Source organism: Euwallacea similis, chromosome 2 (genome assembly GCF_039881205.1).
Source record: "Euwallacea similis isolate ESF13 chromosome 2, ESF131.1, whole genome shotgun sequence".
Classification (NCBI taxonomy): Eukaryota; Metazoa; Arthropoda; class Insecta; order Coleoptera; family Curculionidae; genus Euwallacea; species Euwallacea similis.
Window position 1 is genome coordinate 2,237,696 of NC_089610.1, and position 12,580 is coordinate 2,250,275.

The following is a 12,580-nucleotide window of genomic DNA, read 5'->3' on the forward strand; positions in this document are numbered from 1 at the left end:
TTGCTACCAAATCCTTACATTGTTACAAATCTTGAATCATTGTTGATAATATTCCTATATTTATTTGTTCATTGCTCTTACCTATGTTTATCTAAATAATATAATACATCATCTATTAAATTAAACATTTTAATTACATAATAATGTAAAAGTAAACACTTCAGGTTCTCAGATCGCAGAGATTACCGTTTATTCTCCATGATATTAAAAAACCCTTTTTTCGAAGATTCAGAAAATGATTTCTAATTTATAAACAGTTACTCACCAAATTTGCCCTATTTAAAGCAAAAATTAATAAATTGGTTGCAAACAAATATTTTTACGCTTTTTTATTTTAAAGAAGATTTATTATTTATTTATTCCACATAAGCATAGAATATATGCTACAAAAAATGTACAAAAATAGTTTAAATCCAATAATAATAAATAACAAACAATAATAAACGAAAAACATAGGCCCAAAATGAACCGTACAAACGCAAATGTGTATATCATATAATCATTTATTTGAACAAATTTGAAGAAAATAATTGAAAATTAGGAATTAATACGTGGTGACACACCCCTTTGCCTCAATTACGGCCTTCAAGCGACGCGGAAAGAGCTCCACCAACTCTCTAGTCATAACCGAAGAAATGTTTTTCCATGCGTTAAAGATTATTTCTCTAAATTCTTTTAAATTGCTGCAGTTGCTGCAATTTTACACTTAATTTTTTTTTATTTACCACACATTCTCAATTGGGTTGAGATTTGACGATTGAGGTGGAGAATTTAATAACTTTGGAACATTATACATATACTAACTAAAGCTTTACGATGCCAGCAGTATGTTTGGGGTCGTTATCTTGCTGGAAATAAAAAAACTCTGAGCATGTTCAATTTGTCTGCGGATGGTCGCAAATTGGCTTTTAAAATATTGAAGTAAACGTTTTTGCCCATTGTTCCATTAATTTGATGTAGGCTACCGGTACCATTCGCTCCCGTAGCATCCCATAACATTAACGATCCAGCTTTGTGTTTCACCGTTTTCACAATATTTTACAATATCCTGCAGTTGCTTATTTGGTTTCCTGCATACGATTTGTCTTCCATCCGATCCAAATAAGTTTATTTTCATTTCGTCTGTAAAAATTATAGTATTTCAAAACTCGACAGGCTTTTTTAAATATTTTTTTGCAAAATCGAGCCGTTTCTATCTATTAATTTTTGATATAAAAGAATTCTTCCTCGCTATTCTGCCTTTAAAACCGCTTTTTCTGAGAATTCTTCTTATTGTTTCAGTTGACAAAAGTTTACTAATTTTCTGGGATACTTATTTTGTTAATTTAGGTACACTTTTCTTCGGGTTAATTTTTAGTTCTCGTACAATAAATCGTTCATTCTTTTCAGAGAGTATATTTTTTCGTCCTCTTCCAAGCTTGCCAACCATTGATAACGATATTTGTTTATTATCCATTATACTTTAGAATGTGTTCTTCCTATTAATTTACCATTTTTTCGCACAGTTTTTCCAGCAGAATAGAGCTTTAATATTAATTTGCGCGTCGCGATATCGGTTTGCACTCTTTTATTTGCTATTTCTAACACATTACTGTAATAACTCAGTCAATTGAATGATATTAGAATAAACTTATCAGTCTTGAAAGAATTTGAAAAAAAAGCTGTTTTGATAAATTTTTACATCCAAAATAAAAGTGAATACCATGTTATGTACGATTAATTTTGTGCCTACATTTTTAGTTTATTATTGTTTGTTATTTATTATTTTTGGATTGAACCTATTTTTGTACATTTTTTGTAACATATTATATGCTATACTTATTTGCAATAAATATAGGTTTTTAAAAAACAAAAAAACATGGGTAGAAGTATTTATTTATTACAAATTTATGAATTTTCACATTATGTACGGTCAATTTTGTGAGTAACTGTAGTATTGTAGCGTAAATTTTAATCCTTTTTTAAACCGGCAAGGGTTTAATAAAAGAAAACAGAGCAGATGAACGATAGTATTGAAGAATTAAAGAAATATTGGCCTGAATTTTGGGTCTCTCCAGCCACTAATTCCCATAGTCAGTAAAATATTATAACTGCGTAAATAACTGAAATGAGAAACATTACTCTGGAGGCAGATTTTCCAGAGAGAAGTTTTGCAAGAAAAATTAATTGTTTCAGAATCACCCCCACTTAATCGTCAATCTCGTCAGTTAAAATGGTAATGTAAGACCTTGAACGTCGATTGAAAATTGCAAATAATTGCCTTAGATTTGTTGGCAGAAAAATCATCCCAAATCGCTAAATTGCCACATCTACCCATATCTCAAAAAACCAAACCTGAAAAATAGAAATTTAAAAAGAAGCAGCTTCTTGCGGTGGAAATTGAGGCTTTTAAATCAATTAAAGAGTAAGTTACTTTGATGGAGTATGAAGGTCCCTCAAAACCCGAAGAGATTGATTTCAAAAAAACTAAAGTTGAAGGAAGTTGCTAGCCACTAGATGAATTGAGACACTCAGGGGATCTAAAGGTCAATATTCTGGATTTCATTACTGAATAACATGTTGCCTTAATGGATCCTGAAAGGGAGAAGAAAACTGAGCAAAGAAAGTTTCCAGACGAAGAGTCAATGAATTTGTTCAAGTTAGTGCAGCAAACGATTCACTACACATATAACTATTTGAATTGAATCCCCTAATATTATAAAATATGTGTCTTAAACTGAATTGAAACTGTTTTGTCTACAGACCAATATAGGTATTCAAAACTTTTACACAATTCTCTAGTCTAATCACGGCACGTTATAAAACGTAAACATAAAGCAAAAAATTTATGTTTTAGCAAACATACATCTGGTAAGCTTATTAACATGTCCAAATTAGGCATTTAGATTACTATTTTGGTACTTGTGCTGTAAATCAGTGGTGGTGTTAATTTGAATAATGCTTATATCCGCTATGTATTTCAAAATATCGTCGAAAAGTACAAGAAGTTGTTGAACATTGAAAATGCTACTTGTATAGACCAAATTAAGCTGTTTTTATACAATTTGGTCAATTCGACTGGATATGATATAAGTTATTAAAAAATAAATTAACATAATAATAGGAACTAACTGTTATGCCTGCAAATTGATAACTCCCATTTTAGTGACAGATGCGAGCTTTAAAATTTCAGCTGAGAATATGGAGATTAATATAGCTTAGGTGGGGAGTTTCCGAGAATGTCTGAATATTAGCAGCTCCCTAACTGAAGTTAAAGAAAAGTACTGCTTAAAATATCCCTCACAATTATTCGAGTCTTCTAGGAGAAAGTATTGCAAGCTCAAACACGAAGGTAAATATAAAGTTTCTGGAATTTCTCGCCGTTCAACAACATCTAGTTTTAGGCAGTCTATAAACTAATTATGCTACCTTTTGGATTTTGGCCTTTGAAATACCAATTTTGGGGCTGAAGAAGTATTTTACTAGTAGTAAAAAGCCAAAAACTGTTGCTGTCAAAAACGCAAGCAAATTAAACATGATGTTGTGGTTGTGATATGATTTTTTTAACAACAATTTAAAACGACAATTTTAGAGAGCTGCAGCTGTAAATGTTGATATAATCCCGCCAAAAGCATGACCAATCTAAAACTTAGTGATATACATACATGCATATACAGGGTGTCCCTAAACTACTTAGCCAAACTTCATGATACATATCACATCATATATATCAAATGCTACCAAAAATGCAAGGTAGAACATTTCGGAAAACTCAGCCCACTTTGAGGAAATGTCATTTTTTTTCATTTTTGAGACCTTGTGGTGTTTTGTAATCTAAATACTCCCGTATCTTTCTTTGCATTGCTGCTACAAAAATTTCAATAGTACAGTTGAAAAACCACCTAAATTTCCTATTTTAAACATCCGTTGTGAGTTCACCTTATTTGCACTTTGTTGACTTTTCAGAGGGCTGATCATAAACATTTTTTATTTTTATTTTTGTTAAATTTTCTACTATCCATTACTCCAAAAAATTCCCCATCTTGTACCATTTCATACTTCCTGAAAAACATCTGCAACCATGTATCTTTCTACCGTGGTACCGTTTGTTGAGTTTACCTTAACTTTAAAAGAGTGAAGGGGGTGTTAATTATTAAAAACCATTTATACAGAGAAAAACTGTATTTGCAAAAATTGAAAAATATTTTAAAGAAAACACTGTAGGTTATAAAAATTGTTCAAAATGCCCTCCTTGTTGGTGCAAACACAACCTACACCTCCGAAAAATGATCCGGATAGCGCGACCATAATGTGGATACATTTAAAGAACTTGAACAAAGGATACGTGCAGGTTGTGTCTAAATAGGTGAGAAGAAAGATCGATTGCGCCATCTGGACCATTCTGCGAAGGTGTAGGTTGTGTTTGCACCAATAAAAAGGTCATTTTGAACAATATTTATAACTTACAGTGATTTCTTTAAAATAATTTTCAATTTTTGCAAATACAGTTTTTCTTTGTGCAAATGGTTTTCAATAATTAACACCCCTCTCACTCTTTTAAAATTAATGCAAACTCAAAAAACGGTACCACGGTAGAAAGGTACATGGTTGTAAATGTTTTTCATGAAGTATGAAATGGTACAAGATGGGAAATTTTTTGGAGCAATGGATAGTAGAAAATTTAACAAAAAGAGAAATAAAAAAGGTTTACGATCAGCTCTCTGAAAAGTCAACAAAGTGCAAATAAAATGAAATCACAACGGTTGTTTAAAATATGAAATATAAGTGGCTTTTCAACTGTACTATTGAAATTTCTGTAGCGGCAATGCAAAGAAAGATACGGGAGTATTTGGATTACAAAATATCTCAAAAATTTTAAAAAAATGAAATTTCCTCAAAATGGGCTGAGTTTTCTGTAATTTTTTACCTTGCATCTTTGGTAGTATTTGATATGTATGATATGATATATATCCTGAAGTTTTGCTAAGTAGTTCAGGAATACCCTGTATAGTATATTGCTCTGCAATAGCTTTAAAAGGTTAATAAGAGGTATGTATTTTTTTAAAATTAAGAATTGTAATTTGAGTGACTCCCTAATTTTTCTTTGAAACCTCAAACAAAATTGTTTGATTTGATGTTAAGACTATTTCAGATCAAAATTTTTTTTCTATTCAGGTTGATATACAGGGTGATTCATTGGGAATGGGACATGGCGAAACCCGAGATAGGGGACACCAAAATATGACGATTGGACGCAACATGCCTTATATCAATGTTGCGCGTTTCAGAGTTACAGGGTGTTAAAAGTTAAAATTTTATTTTAAAATTCCTTAATAACTTTTTGTGTTTTCATAGCATCAACACCAAAATCGGTGTACTTAGGTTTTGTAAGATTCCAAATAAGGATTTTGATCTAATTTTTACGAAATTTCTAGAGGGCACTAGTTATAATCCACCGCTTCGGTATATTTGGTCATATTTTTTTATGAGTGCAACTAAGGTCAAATTTTATTCAATATATTGAAAGAGCGGTTATTTTTACGAAAAAAAGGTATTCTTGTTCGATATCTCTCTTCGTTTACGAGATTTTTACCTATAAGCTAATTATATTTTAGCTTTACGAAGCTGAATGAAATGAAATAAGTACAACAGAATATAATTAGGTAAAACAAAAATATATATATATATATTATATCTCTTACCTTCCTAATAAGTGTTATTACTACTAACATTTGAATGCCACTGAGGAATACCATGAGCATCTAAAATATCGTTTTCAGCGATGTAACACAATAAAGATCTAAGACGTGTTATTTATTCAATAACATAAATAGTGCATTTATTTTCTCGAAAAATGAAAACCCACTTTCGAACACTACAACTTTCAAACCGACGAGGTAAAGCCAAAATAGGCATTGTTACGATAATATTTCGTAAGCAAAGTATGTCCTTATTAAAAATCTAATTTTTAATATGAATTATTAATTACATGTAGATCAAAGAAACAAAATTTTGGTGTTAAACATATAATGGCCAACAAAAACAATAAAAAAAATTATAGTTTCACACTCACACCTATAGGTAGGTACGTAAAAAATGGAGAAATATAAAATTCATAAATTTCTTCACGCTGTTTTTAAAAACTATGCTAAGGTTACCTTGGAGCCTGCCTTAAAATCTTCTAGTTTCCCCCCTCGGAATTTTTCGTATCTACAAAACTACCATTATAAATTATCATAAAAATTATACAAAACAGCTTTTACATAATATTGTATTTCCCTCTTTCAAGTTTTGTTAAAGATGGGCGAGTTTGTTCCAGGGATTCTAGTAGTATAGACTGATTAATGTGGAATTGTTCTATGTCAGTGCTCTCCTACATAAAAAAAAATTATACATACATATTTTACATGCAATAAATGTAATAGAGATTAACATGACACTAACTTTAGATTAAATTTAACTTTAACTAATGTAATGCTTCATTACAGAGATAAACTCGCTATGAAATTAAAATACAGTAATCAATAAACTTCAAAATTCTATCTCAAAAAGCAACTACAGAAAAATGAAAGATAATTACTTACCTTACATCCCTCAAATTTCGTCATTCATTGTGTGATTACGAAAATAATTAACGAAATTTTGCTAGAATCCGACAGGTCAAGGGAATTTATATTGGGCTAGAAAACCATCATTGGCTAGTACTAAGATGGTATCATTTATTAATATTGCAAAGACATCCTTTATATTAGGAATTATAGGATCTGAATTTCTAGATTGCAAGAAAAATTAAAAACTGGCCTTTATTACAGCAAAAATTTGGTACCGCCATGGGAACCATCTTAGGAAACTTCAGATTTAACATAAATGGGTATTAAAATGGCACATTAGTTAAAATTGCAAAGATTGTCTCAAAATGAATAAAAATAATGAATATTTCATAACGTTCTGGTAATTTGATGTATCTATTTTAACATACGTACAAAAAAGTTAGGGCCGGTTAAAATGTGATAGAACCCTGTATGTAACGCCCTGTATTAGTAATAAAAAAATTAAGATAATATTTGGATTTTGGGTCATAAAAAACTCCTGAGTTCCAAATTTTGTCCGATTTTTAGATCTTTATCCAAAATTATTCAAGAAAAACCAAATAAAAAATTTAATTTCAACACCCTGTATCTCTTAAACGAAGGTGTCGCGGACCTATGTTCATAGGAACTTTTTTTACCGTTTGGTTTCATAGATTACGCTGGTGAAGTTTAGCCAAGACATTCAGTTATACCCTGTATAGTTTTTCCTCTAATTACCTTAAAACCGAGTTCAAATCCAAAAAATTGTAAAATTTTGTGAATGTAACTATATCCTCTAACAGTTAACGCACCTTCATTTTTCAGCAAAACACCAAACAAATGTAATTTTATACAAGCAGTCTAATTTTCATAGGTTTCAAATTTAATAAAATTGACTCACCTCGTCAAAAATACCCTTCATTGCAGCAACCTGAGCTGTGTAAAGGAGAGACTGCAAATCGGCACCGGAATATCCATCAGTTTTCCCAGCCACCACGTCTAAATTTATATCTTCATCAAACTTCAATTTAGCGGAGAGAATTTTCAAAATTTCTAAACGATCGTCCTAGGAAAGTATAGGAGAAAATAGTTAATTTAAGGTTGAAAACTCTATTGGGAGTACTGAAGAAATTTAAAGGAGTATAAACAAAGTCGAATTTTGTATAAAGAGAAAATCGTCTAAAAAATTTAAATATTTTGCTTCCGGCGTCTAAAAGCTCTTCTAATTAGCTTCTCTGGAACGAAAACAAACTTACACAGGTACTCAAAAATTCGTAAAATTCTTGAGACTGGATTCCATAATTGAAAACTTATGAAAAAAGAAATGTAAATTCTAGGCAAAGTTCCTCTATCCCTTGGTAGAAATTAAAAGAATCCCTTATGTAAAGCTACGAAGAATTCTTGAGAAAATTGAAAATCGACTTGAAAGTACTCATCATCTCTAAAAGTGAATAAAAAGGCCGACTTGTACGAATATTCTAAAAGTCTAAAAAATTACTCTGTAGTTGGAAGTAACAAATGATATTTCTCAAACTCCACAAAGTATCAAAATATCCCTTGGGAACTTCAAAAACTCCTAAGTAAAACCTCAATCTTACCAAAAACGGGTTTAATCTAACTAGATTACCTGCTTCGGCATAGGACATAAAAGCTGTTTATCCAATCTTCCTGGCCTTAACAGAGCCGGATCTAGGAGATCCGGTCTAGAAGTAGCGGCCAAAACACAAACACCCGTCAAAGTTTCAACACCATCTAACTGAGTTAAGAGCTGATTGACAACTCGATCAGTAACACCCGTATCGTCATGACCACGCCTGAAAAGAACTCCTGTTCCTCAATTGTTGTTAATAAGTGCACAGAGGAAAATTTTATGATGAGGCACTCACCTGGGGGCTAAGCTATCAAACTCATCGAAAAACAATATACAAGGCTTTGCTCTTTGGGCCCTAAAAAGGTATTAATGAGTCGTCTGGGAGTCAAAATAAGGTGAAAAAATTGAATACTTCTCAAAAACATCTCTGACCGCCTGTTCACTGGAACCAATGTATTTGCCAAGTAGTTCAGGTCCTTTCACGGATATCAGCCTTAAACTGCAGTGGTTAGCAGCCGCTCCTGCAAGGAGGGTTTTTCCAGAACCTGGAGGTCCATACAAAAGAATGCCCGATTGGAGTCTTAGTGGGGAGTTTCCAAAAATATTAGAATACTAAACGTAGTAAAAAGAACATATTTAGGTGTTAATCATGTAGAGAAATATAAAAAATAATTTAGATCATGTAAAAAATCACTTTACATTCGTATTGGTACCTTTACTGGCCATAGCAAACTTTCAACCAAAGTGTTTTTGACGTCATGCAATCCTCCTACATCATCAAAAGACTTGCTTCCGGCCGAATGAAACTCGACATTTTGAAGAGCCAAAGAACACAATTTTTTCAAAGCTTCCTCACAGTGTCGCTTGAACACGATTACCTTTCCATTTTTCTTGGAAGAATCTATATAATAAGAGTATCGCTGTGTATAAGATATGTATAAGCCGTAAAGTGAGGTTTTCTCTAATTATAGGTACCTTTATGAGCTTCGAAAAAAACTTTATTACAAAAATCCTTAATATCTTGCGCCACAAAACCATCAGTTTTAATGGCTAAATCATCAATGTCTAAATCATCACTAATATCTGTAGATTTAAAAAAGTGCTTTATCAACTGAATTCTGTCCTCCTAAAAACCCCAATGTAACGAAAAATCTATATCCCAATTCAAAGAATTTAACACCTTATTTAAATCCTTCAAGGAAACCACGTTTTTGAACAAATGATTTCCTCTGGATGTGTACAGGTTTTTGCTAAGACTTGAAAGCGACTTGACGCTTGCCACAATCCCAATGAAATAATTCTTCTGAATCATTGTAAATAAGGTATAAAGTGATTCACTTACTCTAGAAAAATACAATAATATACCTCTGAAAATTGATGTTATTTCAAATATCAAAATACCTGTGCATATACAACTCATTTCCAATTTCTCCCCCTTCTCTATTTTCACAAAGGATATTAAGATCATCCAGTAACAGGAAAGAAGGCTGACAGAGAACTAGATTATTAATGATATCGCCGAGGAACTTATGTAGTGACTCTAATGATTTTCCTTTCAGTGTTTTGCAACTTACTACCTTCATATTGATAAAATACGGATAAGATCTCAATTTTTTAGCAATATACCGTAGAACTGTTGTTTTTCCAGCACCAAGAGGGCCTAGAAGAACAAGTTACCAAACCATAAAATCTCCATTTTGAACATCTACCAGTAATGATAATATTTTCCTTCAGCACCATTTCATCTCTAAGTAAAACTGACAATACATATGACCAGGCATCTCTACTAATGTGTATATCCTCACAAATATTTTCAGCTTCTTCATGCTTAATTACGAAACTCTTAAATGAGAATGTGTATCCTTCACAAACACTGTATGAACAATTTCTTAAAAAATCCTGATCAATAATACAAAATGGACTAGTAGAGAGTCTGAATCGAAAATCCAGAGAGCATTTCAAGTGCTCATTTAATGTTATTGGAAAGCGAGAGTTAAGGACGAGCTTTTCACTGCAATATTTTGCAAAGTATTTCTTTAGCTCATCCACAATATTAGTTGTATCCGTCTGCCCGCTGTTCACCATAATTTTCTCCACTGGAGGTCTTGACAAGACCCTTTGCAGAACCACATGAGTTCCAATATCACATTGCAGGATATTTAGAATTTCCTCATTGACAAACATGTTGTTTTTATTAGATTTAAAAAATGTTTGATCCTTTGCCTCTGGGCAGTTTTCCAAGAGTTTAACTTTGACATAAATTGTCTTCCCTTCTTCATGTCTGTTCAGCGATTGCATACTATAAAAGTTATGATCTTCATCATTTTCTACACAATAATTTTTACAAACAAAGACGTTGAAGGGATATAAATTCGTATTTTTAAAACTGGGAAGTTCCTGTAAATGTACTAGACGATAGTAGAATATGCCTGGCTTTGAAAAATTTTTGTATGGATCAGACAAATTCTTGATAGAGGGCTTTTTGGTAAAAAATTTGTCCAAAATCCATGTTTGTTGTTGAAGGGATTTGTTGGCTAGTGCAGTATTGGCTAAAAATCAAGTATAACGTAAAAATGAAGAATAATGAATCACATATAATAAAAAAAAATGAAATAAAAGCTTGTGATTAAAGGAAATAAAAATTATAAAAAAAGTTGATAGAATAAAAAAGAATTTAAAATGTGGCTTAATATATGTAGGTAGTCTAATTTCATAAACCAATAGTTATTATCTTCTAACATATGAGTAGGATGGCAAGGTTTATAAAGAAATATTATACTCACTCACCTTCCACCATTTTATTATCTTGGCTACACTGATTTGAACGTTTAATTATAACTTCAGACAAAAAATCCAACATTCCCGGAGAAATGGGCTTTATAGTCTCTAAAAAAAGAGTTTTATCACAAATAAGGTACAAATAGAAATATACTTTTTTATATTTTACCATTTTTAAGTTTACTTTTTAATACACCAAATAAAAAAACATTACATTCAATGTACCTAAATGTTCAATTTAGAGACCATGGATAAAATTGCAAGAAAATTACTCATAAGATCAGGTAGTAGGTACATACCCACATTTACAGTGACAAACAAATTATTTCCAATCCAAATAATCAATTTCTGATCCACATTAACAACTCTTACTTGATCTAGAAGGTTAGACTGAACACTTTGGGACAATAATTCCTACAAAATAATTGTAGTTAATAGAGACTTGCCCGGAAAAAAAAGAAATAGAGATTATTAGTTGGATAAACTTGTTAACAAAATATAGATTTTCTATTCAGAAACGGAGATTTACTGTTCAGAGGTCATGGTTAATAAAACACCATTTAAAGATGGGAAATCACATCACAAATGGTATTGGTCTTTTATGAGAAGACACCCAAGGCAAAAAATTCAATTATAATTAAACTACAATTATCAGATATAATGTGATAATTAAACTCAAATTCAACTTAGATCAGAGTTTGCATACACTTGAAGGGAAACAGTTGACAAGGGTTCTACTATACTATGCGCATTACTCATTTATAAGATACCCTCAAAGGTACATTTACTGAATTAATTTATAGGCTCAAATTTAAGTAAGTATTAAATAATTGAATAGCAAATTTATTTTCTGTGATCTTTAGATATCTGTAGGTATTAAATATACCCACCAACACTTCATAGTCTGACTGAGATAGTGGCTGAATGCTTATAGAATCAACAATTGGCAGCTGCTGAATTTGAGACACATTAACATATTCTTTCTCTTTAATACCTAAGGTTTTGGCATATCTCAAGTTAATACCAATGGATTCATCATCCACCACATTCTTAACAAATGAAGCTGAGAAATAAGCTACAGAATCACCGTTATAAGCGACTTTAATTGACACCTGCAAATTGAAAAAAGTTTTAAGAAAATGAGGTGCTGGGTCAAGGGTTAAACATCTTACCCCTGTATTCAAATATTTATGACTGGGAGATAAATATATGAAACAATCTTTAAATGATACATATTTCACACACAACACTCTATCAAACATTATTTAAAACTTGAAATCACAATAGTGAGGCATTAATGACAAATAATAAAAAGTGTAAAGTACATTTTACAATTTAAAAAAAGTTTAAAAACAAATAATTTGCAATTTGAGGTTAAGTTAGGTTAGAAATTTGGAAGAAGCCAAATTCTAAATTGTATTAGTGTTAGTTACTGTCAAAGACTAAGCTAACATCTTACTGTCCTTATTCGATACATTTCATGTGAAGGAAAAGTAAATGGCCTAAGTTAAAAACTGAATGATAGAATCAAAGGCGTTACATGTCAGATGCTAGATATCACATCATGTGTTGACAGATTCCACGATATTCGACCAATCAAAAAATCGCTTCTCTTACTTTGAATCGACCAATGAAATTCTTATTTTAAATAATCAAGCAACCG

The 12,580-nt window shown here is 31.4% G+C and overlaps 1 protein-coding gene across 2 annotated transcripts; it reads right to left on the minus strand.

Moving 5' to 3' along the window:
* Positions 1–6,021: 6,021 nt before the first annotated feature.
* On the minus strand, positions 6,022–12,280 carry Pex1 (peroxin 1). Of its 2 annotated transcripts, XM_066405942.1 has the most exons (15): positions 12,090–12,277; positions 11,808–12,029; positions 11,217–11,331; positions 10,927–11,025; positions 9,849–10,688; positions 9,541–9,799; positions 9,320–9,482; positions 9,115–9,265; positions 8,853–9,040; positions 8,552–8,751; positions 8,435–8,494; positions 8,176–8,362; positions 7,450–7,614; positions 6,243–6,352; positions 6,022–6,189 (listed from the first exon to the last, which is right to left on the minus strand). In XM_066405942.1, exons 1-15 carry the CDS (start codon positions 12,177–12,179, stop codon positions 6,123–6,125), a joined length of 2,916 nt encoding a protein of 971 aa, XP_066262039.1. In that variant the 5' UTR covers positions 12,180–12,277; the 3' UTR covers positions 6,022–6,122. The 2 variants fall into 2 exon arrangements, with proteins under 2 accessions (XP_066262039.1, XP_066262040.1); XM_066405943.1 differs by lacking the exons at positions 6,022–6,189; positions 6,243–6,352; positions 7,450–7,614 and having other exon boundaries at positions 8,207–8,375; positions 12,090–12,280.
* Between the last annotated feature and the right edge of the window lie 300 nt (positions 12,281–12,580).